At 39.6% G+C, this 22001-nt stretch overlaps 1 protein-coding gene across 1 annotated transcript in view; it reads right to left on the bottom strand.

Moving 5' to 3' along the window:
* Positions 1–2389: 2389 nt before the first annotated feature.
* Positions 2390–22001, bottom strand: part of frmd3 (FERM domain containing 3) — a 36999-nt gene continuing 17387 nt past the window's right edge. Inside the window, exons 7-16 of the mRNA XM_068311187.1 lie at positions 19836–19923; positions 18708–18796; positions 18155–18218; positions 17138–17173; positions 15205–15293; positions 13920–13994; positions 13077–13145; positions 12716–12840; positions 4289–4526; positions 2390–3692 (exon numbers count right to left, since the gene is read on the bottom strand). Coding sequence (XP_068167288.1) covers positions 3224–3692; positions 4289–4526; positions 12716–12840; positions 13077–13145; positions 13920–13994; positions 15205–15293; positions 17138–17173; positions 18155–18218; positions 18708–18796; positions 19836–19923 — 1342 coding nt within the window. The 3' untranslated portion in view covers positions 2390–3223. The remainder of the gene's footprint in view (positions 3693–4288; positions 4527–12715; positions 12841–13076; positions 13146–13919; positions 13995–15204; positions 15294–17137; positions 17174–18154; positions 18219–18707; positions 18797–19835; positions 19924–22001) is intronic.

Raw genomic sequence — 22001 nt, 5'->3', positions numbered from 1 at the left:
TTTTTTTTTTTTTTTGCTTGCTTGCTTATTTTTTAATCATCTCAAAAACTAAACATTTAAACAATTGACAAATCTGGATCAATAGAACTAATTACATGCTCCGTTACAAATGAGGTTAATGTAGTTGTTTGCATGTAGCGACTAACTTAATGATGAACACAGCGCAAAAGCACAGCAATGATAATTAGTCAAACAATTTAGATCAGAGCAGCCATCATAACATTTTTCTTTATGTGCTGAAAAAAAAAATTAATTATTGAATCTGAATTAGTTGAAAGGAAGCTAACAGAAGTAGCTACCACACAAGTCTTGCAAACTGGGTTTGAAACATCTGTAGTTTCAATGGAGAAAACACTTTAATGAAACCAAACTGTTTCTCTACCTCATCTTGATTAAAAGATACAGAACATCTAAAATGTCAAGACAGCCAAGCCTACATCACAATCAGACAGACAAGACAAGCAGAAGCAAGAAAACTTTGAAGTCTAACCTCAGATTAGGGACTTTTTCCACAACTATAAACATAGTATTTACAGATGAGGTCATGCAAAAGCAGAAGACTGAGAGATCCCAGATCATTTCAGAGAGAGATGAAGCACAAGAATAAAATATCTATTTTAAATCTGCAATGCCAGAAGACAGTGTTATTGTTCATGATGATATTACTTGCTGTTAGTTGGTGATTATTGAGCTGTGTGTATCGGTAAGCTTAATTTTCTACAGTGGTGTTTAATGCAAGCTTTGTCTTCAGAGTTATTTGGCCCTTTGCTTGGTTTCAAAATTGAAACTCAGTGCATGTAAGAAAATAAACTATTTGTCCCAAGCATGCTTTCGTTGTTATACGGAATATTTTTTTATATGCATACAGCTTGTAAATGCATAATCTGTACACTTACTTTGCAACATAACTGGTAACATGAGACAGCAACATTTGACTTATTAGAATGGGGATTTGATGGAGACATGCACTTAAATGAAGAGTGACTTAAGATTAAAGGGGTGGTCTTGTTCCTCCTCATCAGAACTTGAATACTGCGTCATGACATCTTTAGACAGAATGGCCAAACAGATTGTGACAGAAGTGTCTCCTTTGGGTCAGAATTGTACAGAGCTTCCACCATGTTGGACTCTCAGCAGTGAAGATCTTTTTCAATAATGTTCACATCAGGATGATATGGATGCATACGTGGATAAGGGAAAAGAGGCTACGACAACACAGACAGCCATATATACGACTAGTTACACACTTGGTTTCAACACAAGACATATATGAATGGTACGGATAAACTACATGATTTTATTTGTACTTTTGATATTTTTATAAGACATATACTGATTTTTGAACGTACACTTTTAATATCCCTTCCTGAGAAATTCAACATCAAACTAGATTTTCAACAGAACCTTTCTGTTCAAAAGTCATCTCTCTATGCTGCACCTCTCTGTTCTCTTTTCCATTCAGAAATGCCAAACTGCACTCAGTGTTAAGAACAATCACACAGTGATGGCTGTAAGTTCCCAAATGTTCCCAACACATTAATAAATACATAATACCTTAATAAATTCAGAGTAAAACCAGAGTTAAGTCATAAAGAAAAGTTTCTATTTTTCTATTCCAAACAATTTTTTTTCTGATGATCTCACTGTCTCTTCGGGAACCCCAACCTTACAATGAATACGTCCCTATATTTACTCAAACCAGAATCCCATACCTCAGACCTTACTTCTATACCTATCTCCATCCCCCAATAACTTTGTAGTCACTCACATTAAATGAGAAGATATTTCTATGTGCTGTTTATGGTGTAAACAGTTTTAATCAGTGAAGCAATGATCCCAGGATGCTACTTCACGGCTACAAAGGTTTTTTTCATTAAGTGACATGAACACTGATCTACTCCTTTTAGTTTAATGCCTGCATTTGAATGTATTCAGTCTGATCAACATCAGCGAGCTGGATGACAGATCTGAATCATTACATCCTTTTTCTCTCTCTATTCTAATTATTAAAGCACACTGAATGATGCCTCATTTTCTGAGTGAACATTTAGTTGTGAAGACATTTAGATGGTCAACTTAACACACACATTTTATCATCACAAACAGAATAAAGTTTGTCCACTGTGTATCTCCTGTTTCCAAAATGACATCACATAATCTTATGCAGATGCAATCTGTGGTCTGTGTAAAAGATTTGTGCTATAGCCTCTGCAGGAAAAACCCAGGGTGCTACCGGGTCAGCAAATGCTTAAAAAAATATCTTAATTTTTTTTCTCAACACCCATAACCCTGATAAACATGAATAAATTAGCTTTTTTTATCATCTTTTGTAAACTCTTAATTTCAAAATAAGATCAAAGTCGATCCTCTGACTGAAAAATTCCTGAAAGTTCTGGATCAGATAAAAATGTACAAAATATTAAAAACAACTTATTGAAGATTCGTATTAATAATTAATATTTCAGTTTTGTTTTTAAATATATATAATGTACCTCTGACTGTACTATTTTTGCGCTCAGTGTCAAATCCATTCTCTTGAATGGATTTGTATTCCCAGCTTGCTCCGTCATGACTGACAAGCCCTGCGACAAATCAGGTCGTCAAGTTTAAGGCCAAGAATCATACAACATGGTTGGTAATGTTTACTTGAAAGTTACTGCATCAGCTTGTCAGCATCAGGAGTGAACAGACCTTAAAATTTCTCTTCAAAACCAAAAACCAAAATTGTTTTGCCACCTTGTCCATGGTTTCCTTCATTTCTTTTACTTTCATGAATCTCTCGCTCCCACAGTTTCATATTCAAGCACTTACACTTTTTTTCTTATCTTTTCATCACTGCCAAAATGTCAGTCTTAACAAGTGACTATAAGTAATTATTCTTTTACTTTAAGAGCGTGAATTATTATTGCTGTGAAATTTTTGTTTCAGTAAACCAATCTGAAATCAGCCTGTTATTGAAAACAGGCATCTTCATTCTGAGAACATTGAGCGTTTCCATTTGAGGCCTCTTTTAATACAAATGACATTTGTTTTGCAAAATCTCATGCAATATTATCATGAAATAAGTGGGACATGTGAATTTACCTATTGACAGTCAAGTTCTTTTGTCTTAAGATACTGTTAGAAGGGAATATAAGATCTAATTTCATGTTAGACAGACATTTGGCCGTATCTACTTGTGACTTCACACTCTTTCCTTTATCCTGCCTTTGCTTTTTCCTCTTCAGTCTGACCAGAGGTTCTCCATGACCATGCTGATCCTACACAGGATCCAGCGCCGAAGTGGGCAGTAGTACTCGTAGTGAAACTGCTCAAATTCCGGTGTTTGTCGAATCTCGTGGAGGAATGACACATCGATGTCTGACTCTAGCAGTAGCAGCAGTGTGGGTACAGTGACGAGCAGAACACCCATTACAACAGCGACAAAGCGGGCCACGCTCAGTACACATGCATTTACTCTGTCATTGGACGACAGCAAGCTTAGGACTCCACCCATTTGTCTTCTGGCAGCCAGTCGGGTTCGTTCGTAGGCCCGGTCTCGCTCCCTCTCAGCCTCCAGCTGGGCTTGGATATCAGGGTCAGCGTGGAGCTCCCTCAGCAGCCTGGCAGGGCTTTGAACTGCAGAGGAGAAGAGAAGGTCGACCCCTCCCTGACTGTCATCCACTGGGGTGGGCAGCATGCTGGCACAGGGACTGGAGGAGAAGAACAAGTTTCAAATGGTGACATTACAGCAAAAAATCGCTTTCAGCATGTTTTGTTTAGATATAGTGTTTTTCATTTCAATAATAATAATAATAATAATAATAATAATAATAATAATAATAATAATAATAATAATAATATCCAAAGATGTTTAAATCAATCAACTGAACTTTAAGAAAGTTTCTTGAATCCTGGGACCTTCATGTGTCTCAATGCCTAGTCTGTTCATTGTGTGTTCATTAACTACAGTACATATTAATTCTCACGTCACAGTCACATAAAACAGTTTCGATCTGTTAACAATAAACATATCAGGACTTTCTAAACACATGTGAACATTTTTTGATCCTGACCCAAATCCTCAGGCTCAGTCCTGTCCTGGCAACATCTATAACTTCGTGAGTCACAAACATTGTGCCAACAAACATGTCTCAGCCAATTACATCATTTCTTAAATGTACTGATATATAAAGTTGCAGTGCTTTATTCCAACACAAAAAGAGGCTATAAATATCAGTTTTATAGTAAAGTACGAACACACTAATTGCAGCAGCATAAAACATAAGCGCTCGTAAAATTGACTGACCTGTAGACAAGCTCCGAAATGGTGAGAGGGCCGCTGGCTTCATCATCTTCCTTTACTTCATCTTCAGCTTTAGGTGTCTGACGTCGGAGATTTGAGGTTTCCATGGAAACACAGGGAGGCTGTAGGTCTTTGCCTAAAGCAGAGTTTCCTCCATCGCTGCTTTGCTGATCTGCATCTGCGGGCGTCTCTGAAGGTTTGAGAGGTGACAAGGAGACAGAATCCTTCACAGCAACAGCACCTGGTGAAAGGGAAACACACACAATAGAACAACAGACTTTGTTTTAATTAGATTATTAATTAGGCAACTTCCATTAAAAGGAAAATATAGGTCATCATAATTCCACAAATCACAGCTTATTTGTATACCTTTAATGTTCTATCTTTCTCACTCTCTCAGAGAAAATATTCCATGCTAATGTATATACGAATAAAACAATATAATATATGCTCCACATACAACATTTATAGTTCAGTTCACAGTGTGTTAAAAAAAATTCTTACTTTCTTAAACAATAATCGACAAAGCTTAACCTGAAGGATGTCTGATGTTACTGCTATTTTAAAAGTACTGTACATAAAACTGAATAAAAATACCATTCCATTTACATTTTCTGTACGTTACCTCTCTATAAGTTGACATATCTGTTGTTTTATCCTGTGTGGAGCTTAAGTATCAACATTTATTTTGTATGCATCCGGGTCACAAGACCACTATCAGCTGTATGTTAGCTGCAATGCCAAACACCAGCCCCATGATGGCGCTCATGTATTTGTTACAGTTACAGCCACTATTGTACTAAGTGCAAGAAGAAAAAAAATCACACTTTATTTGTGACTAAATGGAACACTACAAGCACAGTTCCTGCACGGGCAACAGTATATTAACAATATTTATTAATATTAATAATAAATACTTGAAATAGAGTGACTCAGAGATTGAGTGGTCCTCACTATATTCTTTTGATCCAATTCTCAAGAGACTTACAGTCAGCGTCATCAGAAATTTATGGGCCAAATTGACTAATCAGTTGCCATGTCAACTGATTCAAGTATGAGTCAAAAGTAGAAGAACAGAGAGAATGGTTGGGAAGTAGTAGGTGAAAGCTACAATGAAGAAATGGACCAATTTTAAAACAGGTGAACAGGAGCACAAGAGAAATGAAGAGCAAAACAGTATTCAGAAATGAGGAAGCTCCAGGATGAGAAATGAACATAAAAATACGATGCATGAGTAAAGCATACAGCACGGTTTATCAAAGTCCAAAAATATGACCCGAGTAAGAATTTTTCTGCTTCTAGACACTCCTAATGTGTTAACAAAGCTGAAATTAACAAAAAGATGATCATACTCTGGAGTTGATCCCATCTGGCCTTGTTTGAGTGTCTGGGCATAATGTGGGCATGTCACCGGTAAATCACACATCTGATACAATGAGAGAGACAAGCTGTCCACTTTAAATTCACACCTACGGCTAATTTTGAGATGCCAATTAACTAAAGCTCCCTGAAGCGACCTGTAGGCTGTTCTCAGCTGCGACCAGCATGAGTCCACCCTGAAGGACAAGCAGTCTGAGGGGTGGGAATACGCCCCCAGCTCGATTACAGTACATTAGAAAGGTTGCATCAGCTGCCTACATCCTGCCTGATGTACATATATACATGGAAAACATGACCTGATATCAACGCTGTTCTCATTTGAGACCAAGTCAAACTTCAAAAAGTTGCCACAGAAAAGCAAACAAATTTTACCATCAGATGGTTGGATGGACAAACGAAGACAGGAACAAGTACTGAAAATACAGCCTGCTTTCAGTCCTATTAGCTCAGACACAAGTCTCTCCTTACATGAAGTGCCTCACACTCCAAGGCGCTAGATTCCTGCACACACACACACACACACACACACACACACACACACACACACACACACACACACACACACACACACACACACAAGCGCACACTTTCTCTCTTTCTTTCTCTCTCATTGACAGTTATTTATCTTATCTTTGTCATACAACCCGAACAACAGAACAACTCCAAAACAAATTGATAATACGACTGTGTTTGCAAAAAGAGAGGTTTGAGAGAGGAGTGAAAGAGGCCACACACATCAAAGTGGAGAAGCCATCTCTGAACAGGGGGGGTGGTCTGCGACATCACCTTTCTCCCATTTACAATCATGTCCTTTCAAAACTCCCAAAAATATTGTCTCAGCAGATTGACCCAGGTGATGTGTCCCATGCTAATGACGCTCATTAGCATACAAAGGTGAAACTCACATTTCAGCGACCCCCTTTGACACCCCCACCAACAATCGTTGAGGAGCCAGACGGGTGTCAACGGCGGTCGTTGGAATGTGAATAGCACTGACCACACCCCACAGGGTTAATAAGCTGGGACATGACTAGCCACCTTCAGAACTGAAGAAGTCTCTTGGATGAGAGACGAAACGTCTTCAAGAACTTAACGTCCAGTGGATTGACTTCAACAGCTTTTGGATAACCATGACCTGGATGACTGAGAACCTACACAGACAAAAAGAGAGCCACTGTCTTTTGCTTCATCAGATCCTCTCAATGCAAATACTACTGAATATTAGGACAGTAATTATTATGGATTACTGATTATTGTGCCAGAGTCAAGTTAAAAATTACAAATGTGATATAATAAGGTTAAATAATATTCATTCATTCATTCATCTTCCATCAGCCGTAGCGGGTCACAGGGAGCTGGAGCCTATCCCAGCTGTCTTACGGCGTGAGGTGGGGCAAACTATTGAATGAGCCAAAATAACGTGCTTTTTCTCTCGAATATATTGTTATAATCATTTGTTTCAGATGTACTGTAATTATTTTCTGTATAAAAAGTAAATTTGGTGTTCAAAAAGTCTTTTTTCAAACTTGAGTCCTGAAAAAGAGGGTGTCGTCTTATAATCAGGGTCGTCTTATATTCGGGCCAATACGGTAAATGCTTTCTGTCGCATGCACACACATTCACATTAAGACTTGAGATTCAAGCCTCATGGTGTTTGACAGATTGCATTTATAATTAGCAATGTGCTGTTGCCACAACAAACATGGCAACCAAATTATTGGGCGTTTAGCTTACAAATAAGGGAAGACTTCACGTTGATACTGATTTAAATGCAGACCTACATACAGTATTTAAAGTATCAGTATCACTCTGGAGAGATAGAAAAAGCTTATCTCCAGTCTACATTTGATGTATTGGAGAAATCTTCAATTCAAAGAGACTGAATTTTCAACAAAACTTTTTCAAATCACAATGAAAAAATATGTCCTAGTTAACATGCATGTTTTCTTCATGACAAACATTTTGCCTTTGAGACACAATCTTACTCTGTTCCAGCATTTTCCTTGGAAGCCCGGCATTGATTTCAGCAATGTTCCCTCCTTGTCCTACGAGTCGTACGTAAACATCTCTGGCAGTGTGATTGGCTATACGTAGATGAAGGCTGCGCTGTGTTGTGATCTTCACCTGACACCTTAAGGCCTCGGCCATTACTAGTGAGGAGGCCTGATCATCTGTGGATGCTCCTGCATGAAACACTTCAAGCGGTCCAGCTTGTGGAGCCTCCATTCCCTCAATGTCCAGCTTCTCTGGAGTCATGTCCAGTCCAAGTTCACCTGCCCTGACCTGGCTCCCATAACCCAGGTTGTCACTCACACTGGTGTGGCTGCTAACTCCCAACTCCACAGTGTTCTGCACGAGGCCACATCCACCATCACTGTTGTTTCTACGCTCAAGAACCTCCATCTTTCAGGCTGATGATGAATCTCAAGCTCAGCTGTCTGTGGTACGACTTCACTCCCCAACTGTCCGGGCTGCTAGCTGAGCTCTGAGGCTGGAATGGGCATGAACGCGCAAATGCATACACACTCACAAACACACACATGCCTGCACTTACACACTGGGAGAGATGGTGAGAGACATATACCAGACACTGTCTCTCTCTCTCTGATACACATGGTGGACCCTCCTGTGAATGTCAGCGATGCTAACAAAGAGTGGAGGGCTTTAGATGAGGATCAGGTCCAAAGCTGTGGTTCTAAATTTAACCAGGTGGTCCTGGCTGCAGTGGGGCTGCTAATCTAACTCTGATTATAGAAGGTCAGCCTTGTGCTATCGTGGGATGGGGATCATTTTCTTTTCCTCTCTGCAAGTTTTACTTTGTTCTTTTATCAGATACATTTATTTCTGAATCACCGAAAATATGTTGCTCTCCACCAGTGACAGTGTTGAAGTCAGATGTATCCCTTCAAGCCCATTTTTGATCAAAGAGAGTAAAGTGTGGGAAGTGAAGGGAACAAACCACAAAGCAGTTTGCTTGAGAAAAAAAAAGAAAGATTTGCTGCATTTTGCAATTTTTATATTTCACTGATGGAAAATTTGAGACAGGAAAAAGAAGTCCATACCAAAAATATGACATTGTGTGTGTGTGTGTGTGTGTGTGTGTGTGTGTGTCTGTGTGTGTGTGTGTGTGTGTGTGTGTGTGTACGTGTAAGAAGAGGAGAGGCCATGCACACAGTACAAGGTCAGCAGTGTCCTTGGGTCAGCTTCCTGTTTCCCTTCTAACTCTGAGATTAGTGCTTCGAATGTTGACGGTGAAACTAAACCAGCTCACGACACTTTATCCCAAGGTCCTTTATCCCAACAGTCTTCTTGAAACAGTCAGAGGTGAACTGCTTAAAGATGGGGCTATACTCAAAAACCTGTTAGTTTGGATGGTCTGCTGTTTTGTGTCCATAAAAAGAAGCAACATTTGTGCAACAATGAAGAAGTGAGGGTCAAGAGTTCAAACTCTTACACTTACACTGCATCCATACACCTGGCCAATTGCCCCTCATGAGGGGACAGGTAGTTTTTACTTTTTTTTATGCAAGAAATATCTGGTTGCATTAGGATGCATCCTCAGTGATGTATTGTGGTATCACTGGGTATTTCAAGTCTCGTAACATCCCACACATTCCGCCAGGTGACCCAATTTGAGTCTCAGGAGTAGATTACAGATCAGCGTGGCCTTCTCTGTGGCGTCATTTTCGTATTTAATGGCCCTCTTTTATGCTTCCCCTTTAATGCGACTCTGGACTTTGACATAGAGCGTTCTGTGAAGAGTCTCTTCCAGAGCAAAGGAGCCAAGAGGGTGTCTCGCTCTTTCCCCAACATTGCCGGTTCGCTGGGCTTGGCAGGGCATCAGACACTGCTTGTATCAAGAAACAGAGCTGATGGAAATGTGCCTGCAAGATATTTGTCCATGTGATCCTGCGCTTTAGTGCGCTCTTCCACCTTGTTCACACTCCCTGTTGAGTCCCACTGCCCTGGTCCTCCACGATCTGCTCGGACCTCTTCCTGGATTAGATGGTATCTTTCCTTGCTGCTCAGGGTCTTTGGGAAGTAGCCCACGCCTGCTTTGTCTGTGGCCACGATGCCACCAATGCCTTTTTTTTCAAGCTTTCCAGGGCTGTCATTTTCTTCCTGTCCTCACCTAGACGCCTACTGATGACACCTTGCAGTCCCTGGAGTCCTTGCACTGTAGGGCTTCTCTGGTGCAAACCACCATTGACTCTTCAGTGAGACTACTGAAAGGAAGCAGCAGGAGCTGCTCGTCCCATACAGTGCAGCACTGGTAACACTGCGTGGATGTCCCAGTTATGTTTGGATGAAACCACTGGTCTTCCTTTTTAGGTCTCAATTGCTTGAGATTGAGTGTGTGTCTCAACATTGAGTGTGTGTCTCAACTCATTGAGATTGCATTGACCAGCAGGGGCCACAGGATTCGGGGCAGGCTGGAATGTTGGTAGGTCCAGGCTGTAAATCTACCAGGCAGACCAGTCTTCTCAACCTTGGTGAAACCACAATCCAACAAGCACATCCTCTTCCTCCATTGATTAGATATGTGCCAAAAGTAGAGGAGATGTGAACATCTCTCTCAAGCTCCCTTTTGAAATCTTACACTATTCAGTAATGACTTCCATTATTTTGTGTGTACGTGTGTGTGTGTGTGTGAGAGAGAGAGAGAGAGAGAGAAAGAGAGAGAGAGAGAGAGAGAGAGAAGGAGAGAGACAAACAGCTTGAGGAGAAACCATCCCAAAGTGAGTGCTGTGACCCACATTTATACAATTCACTGCATAGATTAGTCACTCTTCATGACGACTGTCTTTTCCCTCTCCTTTAGATTATGGTTGTTTTTTATTAAAACCGTATCCCAACCTTAATCTCCCTTCACTTGAGCTCTTCCAAAATTACAGATGAATAGTAATATCTTACTGACTTTTTAGGAAAATGGTTTATTCTCTGTTTTTAAGTTACTCAGAGGCTAAATGTGGTTATCTCATCAATCAGATCAGTATACATTCCAGCGTTTCATAGTAGCGACAATCTAACGGAACTCGACAGAAGACAAAGCAGAAAATAAGATACATTAAGATCCAAAACATTTCCATCAGTGGTTTATTAACCACCCCTTATTCAGTGGGTTCAATGATGCGCACAACAATACACAATTAGATGTTTTCTACCATACAGAGGAGCATGTAATATTGACAGCAGCAGAGAAACAGCATTTCAAAACTAATCTCATGCCATCGCCCAGTCTGCATCCTGTACAGACTGAGTGGTGCATGAGGCCCTTTATTTGATGACTACTTCCTGCTCCTCCCAAACTAACTGAGTCAGACAGACGAGATGCTTACTGCTGCAGATCTATGACCCTGAGCCAAGAAGAATTGATTTTCCTCTAAATGGAATGAGGTTGTATGAAGGAAAGACAGAACAAGTGAGAGGAGGAAAGGCCAAAGCGGAGATCGCCATAAATTCTGTCAGAAGAGGCGTGAGAGAAGCCCAACAGCACTTTGTGTAGAGTGACTGCACAACCTGATTGCACTGTGCACGTGTGAAGGCCTGCAGTTCATGGCCTGAGCTGATGTGTGAGGAAGGAGGGGAGAAGGTGTGAAGGATGCAAAGGGAAGTCTGTGTAGGTTCTCAGTCATCCAGGTCATGGTTATCCAAAAGCTGTTGAGTCGATCCACTGGATGTTAAGAAAGTTCTTGAAAACGTTTCATCTCTCATCCAAGACGAAACATTTTCAAGAACTTTCCTAACGTCCAGTGGATCCACTCAACAGCTTTTGGATGATGCAAAGGGAAGAAGGACTCCACATCTGTAAGGTGTAGAGGGGGTGGATAGATGAGTAATGACTCTCATAGGGACAAGCTGTTTGGAACGTTAAGTTGTTCTCCATGAAGATGATTTAGTGTCAGGATGAAGTGGACATGTGACCTTCAGTTGAATTTTTTTTTGGCCAAAATCCTGAAAAACTGACAAATTCAGGTGCTCACAAATGGTTAGAAGGGTGTAAATATTTATTACTATTACCACTATTACCATCTACTCGCTACATTAAGATGTGAGACAGTACAAGCTGCTGTCATTTTTTTATTTCACTGTCCTTTTGTCTAATATTCACCCTTATATGAAACAATCTCCACACTTTCAGTCAATCCCTGTGGACTGTTTCACCAGAAATAGCAGTGCTGGTTGACTTTGCTGTGTACACTCCACCCCATACGCCTTTACCCTCAATTTATTTCTAACCCTTGTTCCTCGTCTCTGCCTTCCATTTTTTTCTCTTGATATTCTCTCCATCTCAGTCCTGGGTTTGTCTTGTGTCATCTTAAACCTGGTTTCTTCCCTTATAGCAGGATTTATGCTTTAATTACATAATAGATGACAGTGGAAAGTGTCAGAAAAATAGAAGATGGAGAGAGTGGCAAAGAATACTGATAACAAGGGGGAAAAGAAGTCATAAGGGAAACACTGAAACCCACAATGATGTCTCTTAAAATACGTACCACTCTGTTCTGCTTCAATATCTATTCCCTTGAGCAGAATAAAATCTCTCAGGTTGAGAGCTGATCCAAGTTCAGCTGTGAACCACATGTCAACGGTCCAGCTGAGGGAGGTCTGAACTAAAATACCAATCTCATTATACACCTCACCAAAAGCTACACACTTGGACATCATTTCTGTATAAAGATAAATATTGGAATTATAGTTGTGTAATATAGTATTTGTTTTAGATCAAACAGATGAAGAACACATTCTAAGCTTGCTTAGAACGTGCCAATATTTTACTTAGCTACAAAATGCTAACATGTGCTGAAAATGAGGCATGATGAAAGACTAAGGGAGGAACATGGGAAGAGTATTTTTAGCACGCTTCCATTGGTGTCTCCAGGGAGACAAGACTGATGGAGGGATGGGAGCATCAGCTGCTCAATTAATACGTTCTGTCTGAAGGTTATGTGTGTGCATGTGCAAAAGGGAGAGGGCATGTGGCTTTGCAGAGGTCTGTGGCAGGAAGGCATGGATATATGTATGCGTATAGATTATATAACAACCTACCATTGTCCGTGGTCATCTCATCATACTCATTTGTGGAGGGCAGTGCAGGTACCAGCGGTTCCATGTTCATGATGAGGTTTTTATGACTCAGGGAGTTAAAGCTTCGACTGTGACCAAACTGAGCTCTGAAAACACAAACGTCAACCACACTCACTCCATTCAGTGTGACATTCAGGTGCGTTCAGTCGTCTTGTGTTGCATAGTAAATGTCTGTTCTACATTTTGCTATATTTTCCAAAGCCTTTAATTTTTCCAGAAAATTCCCCACAGTGGTGGAGCATGAATATAACATGTAATGCTTCATTCCTAATATTTTTTGGTGTGTGTGAAAAAGTGCTGGTGATTAGTCACTTGGTATTACCTGCGCACCTCTGGTGGCTCTCTCTGGATCTTAGAGCTGGCATCTATCACCTCCTTGGATACTCGTCCACTAAAAAGAAGAACACAGCCTTTGTAACAAAGAAAAAGAGGGGCAACAACTGTGAAGTAACACTGACGGGTCATTAGTGTGCAGCAAACATATGAGAATCCAATTGAAAGGATGATATAAGAGGAGAAAAGTATGTTGAAGAGTTTCCTCTGCATTTTGAAGTTGTAGCTAATATTAGTGCTATTTGTGTCCCAAGCATTTATCCTGCCAGCATGGTCTGTAGCTCCATTAGTCTGATGTTAAGGCAACCAGAGTTTCTGGATTCCAGCCACAAAGCAGCAGGCTTCAACACTTCATCCATTGCTCTGTTGCTGCTGAGACTGATAGTTTGGTCACAAATAAGGGGCAAAATCAATTTGAGTCAGAGAATTCAGCCTAAATTTAAAATATTGATTAAAACGAAATAGCTAATACCTTTTGACAATTAACACATTTAACGTTTGCACATGATTACACTGTTTTGAATAACTTTTTACACAGCATCCCAAATTTCTTCCCATCAGGGTTGTACAAGGACATCAATACCAACTGTGTAGTTTCAAATGTGAGTCTTCATTATGCAACAATAATCAGCTGGTCCAAAGGAGTTCATCAAAGATCTATCTGTTTTATTTCATGAAAATCTCTGAGGCCAGTACAAAGCCTACAGTAAAGTGTTAGTGACATTTGTAAGGTGACTGTAAAACTGGGTGCTCCTTTTTTGATGATTCTGTTTCCTGGTCATTATATTGCTTCTGTACACTCTCTTATACCAGTATTCACACCGTCTCTCACCTGTATCTGAACCTGCTACCTTTGAAGAAGATGTTACTGCTACAAACGGTCTTTATCTGACTTGACTTTGCACACCTGTGAGAGAGAGGGAAGAAGGAAAAACATGGGTGGAAAAAAAAGAAGTTCAATATTAAAATAATGGAACAGAGATACCAATAGTAAATGTGTAAGTGTGTTTGTTTGAACAAAGTAGTCATTAACAAAGCAAAAGAGGAAGTCAATACAAACTGCTTCAATGTAAACATTTGCTGCATGCTGTAGGTCAACCCTTCATTTTTGTTTTAAGACCATTTATCAGGACAAATGGCAGGGCACGTCTGAGTTGCTCTGAGTATGAGGGACGGAGAGCGTATGCTATCAAAGCTCTGCTTGGCTTCCATTTACAAATGCAATTTCCCCTGATCTTATTAGGCTCTCTGATGCTCGACATCTGAGATGACGGACATTCTCCCTCTGTTCACCTTTCACAGACACACCAGCTGCTGTCAGTAGGAAGTCAGTGGTCAGGGTTCTCAAAGCAGGGGTTATTAGGAAATGTTAAACACTGCTTCTAAATTTTTCAAAATCCCTTTTAAACCAAAAACTTCAATTCTGTTTTAAAACGCTGTTTGTGTTCTTGAGGACTGTCCACAGATACGATTTCATTTGATTGCATCTTGAAAGTGTTGCACTCTTAAAGAGGAGATCTGTTAATTTAGGCATTTGGTCTGCAAACTAACCCAAAAACAAAATCATGAAATTACTGCAATAGAACACAAAGACATTTGGAACCAACATTTAGCATTTTTGCTTGAAAAATGACAAACAATAATGTTTATTATCATAACGGTTTGTCAATTAGTGGTGATTAATATTTGATGGATCATTTGAGTCCTCATGCCAGCTGAAAGATTATAGGCTCTGATACAGTCAACATTTCAGAGATCTGTCATGTTTACCATTATCACAGACCAACAAGCTCAGGAGCCTGTCCACTATCCATTCTGCCTTCACTCAGAGCATTTGTGTCAATAACCACTCAATAGTCAGAGCAATGGCATTACAGCACTCAGTGGCACCACAGTCAAGGACAATAGAACACTGAGTAGGGAAAAAGAAAAGCAGGAGCATAAAGAGTAAAGAGGGAAAAATCAAAGCACAACATTGAGGAAAGGCAATTTTATTGAATCATGAGTGTGTGTGTGTGTGTGTGTGTGTGTGTGTGTGTGTGTGTGTGTGTGTGTGTGTGTGTGTGTGTGTGTGTGTGTGTGTGTGTGTGTGTGTGTGTGTGTGTGTGTAGGCTCACTTGTAAAAGGATTGGTTCTCCACTCCGCACTTCCATAAGTGTTTACACGCTGCAGGTGTTGAGGTGTGAAATGTCAAAACAAGTTTCTTCTGCACAAAAAACAAAGGCACACAGAAGAGGAGAGAAAGAAGAGGAGAGAAAAGACACATTAGACTACATGTGAAAAATGGCAAGAGAAGTGCTAAAAATGTAAGAGGGAGCTGTGCACAATGCTGATCCACAGACCAAAAGCTGTAACCTTAGCAACATGTTAGACTGAAGCAGTCATCTAAGATCAATGATGATCATCGACAAAGACAACTGGGATCAATAAGGTGAGTTACTGTAAAATGGTAACAACTACACTGTATATAATGACACAATTAAATATATGATAAAAAAATCTAGTTATGTGTTTTAAATAGTGACATTTAATGTTGAACAGGTCCGGGAAACATCAGCTACATTGCTCAACTCCCTCAATGTCAGTTACATTAATCATGTACAGGTAGTTGTGATTTACACGTGTTGCATTGGCCATAGGTGTATGTGTGTGCGTGTGTTTGTGTGTGAAATTGGCTTTGGTTTCACTTTGGCTGACATGCAAAAACACTTTAATAGTATATGGTGTCTCATAGTGCTGGTGTTAAGCTGCCATGTGCTCAATCTCAATTCAAAAAAATGTGACAAAGGAGGGAAACTGCTGTCTGATTTTGTTTCAAGCAAGTCTTGCAGTAATAAAGCCATGGATGTTGCCATCAGCTCAAAGCAGGACAGGGAATTTATGTTTTGCAGGGTAAATGTCAGAGGTGAGGACGAGTGAAATCATGCAGTGACCTGTCACATAGCAGAACACACTACAGATCAGTACGTGAAAAAAATCCTGATGAAGCAAGGAAAAATGTTGATGGGACATTTGACTCACACACAAACAAACAAAAAAAACACAGTCAGAAGGGAGAGATCAACAATTTACCAACAATAACAAGACGATATGGATGAAACATAATCTACAGTCTACTTAAAGTAGAACAATGAATTTAATTTAACAATGACATCATTGTCTTTGAAACAGAACAATGAAAAAAGCTAACAAATGATGTATTTTTATTGAAAAGAAAATTAATAAATGAATCAAATTGGATGAACTGGAAATGCAGACAACATCTACATAAGGTAATAAAACAAACACTGAGCGACCAAATAAGGGAAAAGAAAATCAACGTTTCCTCTGACAATCATAAAGGGGGGGGGGAGTAGGTCGTGGGGAGGGGCATCAAGTTGGGAATTGAAGTAATGCTTTGTGCTGCTATTATTACTTTTTATTTACTCACCAGTGATGATTGTGTTTACACACAGAAAGAAGAGACAGAAACACAAAGATAAAACTGCATCTTCAAACATTCATGAGTTGCCAAACAGAAAAACACGTGGACAGACTGACAGGTTAAGCAGAGATGACTGTGCTGGTTTAGGATGTGCTGAAGAGAATATGGTTATGTGACTGAATGATTAATGAGCTGATTGGTAGATTAAAAAGCAACATGTATTTAACTAGAATTAAAGACTGTGGAGTTTTAAGGCACTGCTGAAGAATGAACGTGAGTTTATTCAATAAAGACGAGCTTTGATTTTTGCAAAGAAAGGTCAAATGCACATATGCGAGGAATAAAGCGTCAGGTAATAGCTGCTCAGAATCTACCAAGCTTTGGATTCAATGGCAAAAATTCAGTGTTGGAATAAAATGTGTCCCAAATACAAGAATAGCTGTAATGTGCTGCTGTATTTTAAGTCACAAAATTCTTTCTGTGTCGGTATTAAACAGAGATGTCACCCAAAAAAAAAATTATGATCATGTTGGACATGTCCAAACATCAATGTAGAGACGTAGTCTCATATTTGGGCCACAGTCGACATGTAATGTTAGTAAGGAGGTTAGTCGTAGCACACCCACCATCCTGTTACACTGAATCCTGCCTGTTAAGGAGATCTGAAACAGTGACACACAGAGTGTGTATGATGGGGGACAGGATTACACAGACAAAAAGTACATTTTCATAGAACACTTGTATGACGTTACAATTACACTGATGAAGATAGGGAGAAGGTAAATGTCAGGAGGGAGGGAGGTGGGAGGAAAGAGCTCATAACCACAAACTAATATGACATCTGGGTAACATAAAAACCAAATGTGTGCACATGATGTGAGCATATTTAACAGTAACTAAACTGTCTGCATGTGATGAAGTTAGCTCTTGCAACTTAGGAGAAGGGGATAGGCAAGCAAACACCCAAACACGGCCATGGTTAATGAACAGTTAGAGGGAGGGAGGATATGGTGCTTTACATGTCTAAAGGCTTCCTATCTAGATATGCACACAGTTTATTGATGAGCTACGCTATTATTATTAACACTGAACTGAACTCTCCATTGTGTCTTAGAGCTCATGTCCACATATTCTCCTCAGATGAGGTGGTGTATATCCTCTCATTTTGAACTATTGCTCTACAACATTCTGGAGACACCATTAACTTCTCTCTAACTGTAAAGTCTCAAAAGTCAATCTCATAGTGAGCATAGTGAGAAGAAAACAGATGAAAACCCTTCTATAAGTTTGCAAATGTCCTGCCCACTTGCAAACTTGTAAGAAGGGTCAAGCATGTGGTCGTCATTGCCAGTCGATCAACAAACAAAAATTCTCTTCCCAGGATGCTTTTCTGCTCTCACTGCTCTGCAAGTTTAGAACATGTGCAAACCTGATTGGTTTTTATGTTAATGGATTTACAGCAAGAAAAAACTGAATCTGAATGTTTTCTTTGGGTTCTGAGAGGTAGGCACAATAATGATGATGTGCGTGCAAGAAATTCAGTTTAACAATGTGGGGAAACTTTATAAAAAACATTTTTAAAAATAATGTATTATTCATTTTACAGTCAAGAGGAGAAAGTGCACGCAGGTCACTCCACTCACCTCTTTCTGGATCCCAATGACGTAAAAGGTTTTTCCTTCAAACTTCAGCTTGCTGACATCATTCCTGCACAAATACACAAAGGCGTATGACGTATCATAGTTGAAGGTGCTTGCTTTTGTTGACCAATGATAAAATACAGGATACAAAAGGTACTGCAGTATTTAATATTTTTAAATGTCTTTAGATATTGTCCCTAGTTTTGGAGGGTAACTCAGTTTTTGTGCATGAGCTTTACCTGTATTTCCAGTTAAATATTGTTCTTTTGTACTTCCTGGTAGTATTCAAAACTTTTTCTGAATACATGCATGTGATCCTCTGATAAAATCCAATGTTTTTAAAAAAAATCAATGCTGTATTTACATTATATAAAGTAATAGACTACAGTATCAATCATGTAATATCGTTCGCAACAATAAATTTTTGATACAGAGAATATCCTTAAATTTTGTAAATATCATAGTTTGATATGAGATGTATGGAGAGATACAAATGTCATTCCCATAATTTCTATGCTTGTAGGTTCATAATCCAGATTAAAGGACGACATCGTACCATTTGAGGAGGTGGATCCTCTTATTTCCCTGGAAGACCACAAAGCCTGTGGCTGTGAACCCGAGGAAGGCTGTGCAGCCTGTGAAATCCTGAAAAACACACACACACACACACACACACACACACACACACACACACACACACACACACACACACACACACACACACACAAACACACACACACACACGTAAAGAATACTCAGAGAGGCAAAACTAAATAAGTATCAACTCTGAAGATGACACAACATTGTCAGTCTTGAGTAACTCTCCATATTTCCTTAATTATTTTCACTAATTTGTGATCTTCACAGATCTGCATGACAATAACAGCCGTTTCCAACAAACCTAAATAAATGTTGTTACTGATCTGTGAAGAGTGCTGTCATAGTGTATGCCTGTCATTGGGAGGGTGTCCCCATTTCAAGGATCGACAGACAGTGAAAACAAAGAGACTGGGATTTTGAATTTTTATTGCTTTTATTTATCAGATTCTGTCATCTCAACAATCACACTAGTGCGAGATAAATACAAAAAAAAGTGCAGGCAGTGTTAAACAAACCTACTGACAGTGACGCTGCTTCTTTTCTGAAGCTTTTCTCTAACTAGTCAATATGAATCTTGACTCCTGCAAGCGATGTTTTTTTGGGTAGAGTTCTAAATCTGTCACCTAAACGATCACATGTCAACAAGAACCTGACTCAGATCCAGTGACATTCAGCTTCTCTCACATGACTCATCCCTGTCTCATCTTTTACTCTCATGGTGACCTTCAATTAAAGGGCTTTTGGGAGTTAATTGTGTGTATATTTGTCTATCTGATATGCAAATGAACAGACAGCAAGAGGCGAGTATATGCTTGTCCTCTTAATGAAACCAGTACTTTCATATAAATATATGAACGATTCTAAATATCAGCGACTTTAAAAGGCTTTTAATTAAAGAAACTAAGTAAGCCCTGGTGACGCTCCTCTAGGACAGTGAGATATTTTTGTGTATACATTTTTAATTGATTGGAATCATTGAAATGCAACACTTTGGGAAGATGGCTACTCAGAGAGAGATTCCATTGATGAGACAAACCTTGATAACAGTTGTCACAACCAGAAACATACATTGTCTAAATATTACCTTGCATGGGTGAGGGTCAACTCCGTACGTCTCAAGGCTCTGGGCCCTTTGGAGCATGTTTAACTCTGCAAATGCAGCACACTGGCCCCTAACAGTAAAGAAGGGAGAAATTACCTGAGGCGAAAAATCTAGGTTGTAGACTGATCTACGACACCAGCATGGATTGATAATAAATTGTGAATCACAAACTGTTCTCAAAAAAACAAAAACAATCAGCAGTTGTTCCCAACTGGTTTCTCAGTGTCCAACCTGAGCATAGATGCACAACCCTTAATACTGACAGTGAATCAGTATTGAGGGTTGTGTTTGTGTCCCAAATTAAAACTATTAGTTTTAACCAGCTTTTTGACCTGGTTAAAATATCTTATATCATTTTCCAGAAATATATGACCGTTAAAGTTTTCCTTGTTCATTAGCATAAGTGCTGCAAAGTCAAGAAACTGAAAAATGTCAGAAAAATAAATCAACTTCATACATATGCCTACATTCACTTCATGGAAAATGAAAATGCAAAACCCTTTTTGTAACGACTTTATTATGCAAATGCAGCTCACAGCCTGCCCTATTTGTAAACCACCTGGAGCCTTCTTCTACAGAAGTAATCTACACACTGTTAATCCAGCTCGTTACATCCGCCGGGACAGATGCAGGACATTTAGTGTCTGCCTGTGTGCTGTGGGAAATGATGGATACGGCTTTGATGTTCTATAATCCCTGTAAGTGAGACAGTCACAAACTTTAAAATCTTAATTACAAGTAGCATACATACATACATTTTCTGCTGCTTCATCCGCCGTAGCGGGTCATGGGGAGCTGGAGCCTATCTCAGCTGGCATAGGGCATGAGGCAGGGGACACTCCGGGCACAACGCCAGTGCACCACGGAGCCACACAGAGACACAGACAACCATGCACACACACACTCACTCCTACGGGCAATTTGGGACCGGTAGCAATGATGATACAATTAAACATAAACAACCTGAAGAGAGGCTTTATGCTTTATGCATAAAGCATGTGAAGCATTCTCTACCTTTACAGAGTATGGCGCAAGACTAAGAAGGTTGCATCAACTTGAACATATTTTAATCCTGTACATGCCTGGGTGCATTATGGATCTCCTCTTTTTCATCAGATGCTCTCTAGCATTTCATTTTATTCCACAGACAATTTATCTCTTTATTAGAGAACCTATGATTTATCAGGTACTAGTTTAACACTAAATGTAATACAGTGGTACCTCTACTTACGAATGTCTCTACTCACAAAATTTTCCACTTACGAAATTTCTCAGCAGGAAAATATTGCCTCTAGTTACGAAAGAAATTTCGACTTACGTAAGGTAAAAAGGCAGTATCGGCTCATACACGCAGCTCCCACGCACCATTCTCATAGCTGCTCTGCCATTGGCTATTACCTAGTATCTTCCTGGTATCCCATTGGCTAAGAGGGACTTCTGTGTGGAGCTAGATCGGTGTTTATGCAGGGTCCTCCTCATTCTGCTCTCGACCCATGAGGTGTTCTGATAGTTTTGCTCAAATATATTGTATTAACTTTTTGAGTATTCGCTATGGACCCCAAGAAAGTGACGGAGAAAAGAGTTAATTGAAAAGCATGAGAGATAATAGAAAAGCATGACAAGGGATGTGTTTGGTTGATCTCGCCAAAGAATATGGCCGTAATTCATCTACAGTCGCCACGTTATTAAAGCAAAATGGAGTTTAAGTAGTTTAAGGCATCATGTGGGTGGTTGGAGAAATTCAAAAGGAGGACTGGAATTCACTCTGTTGTCACTCTGTTGGCAAAAAACAATGAGGATAGCAGTTAAAAGGTATGACCATCATTTTTATTCTTTGTTTTTTACGTTGTGTATAACTCTCATTTATTGTGTTATAATCTAATTGTAACATGTATTTGTTACATGTTTTTGATGCATTTTTATGCATGTCGGAATTTTTGGGGGCTTGGAAGGGATTAGGGCATTTGCATGGAAAACACATCTCTACTTACGAAATTTTCTCCTTACGTAATTTTTTTCCGGAACCAATTAATTTCGTAAGTAGAAGTACCACTGTATATTCGTGTTGTGAGGTTGAATTTTAGCCTGCAGTAGAAACCAAATTGCCCAAAACAAGCTTCAGATAAATAATTCACGCCCACATCCATG

The sequence above is a fragment of the Antennarius striatus genome, chromosome 3 (genome assembly GCF_040054535.1).
Source record: "Antennarius striatus isolate MH-2024 chromosome 3, ASM4005453v1, whole genome shotgun sequence".
NCBI lineage: Eukaryota > Metazoa > Chordata > Actinopteri > Lophiiformes > Antennariidae > Antennarius > Antennarius striatus.
Note: the sequence above shows the minus strand (reverse complement) of the source record. Positions and strands in the feature narration are given on the sequence as shown.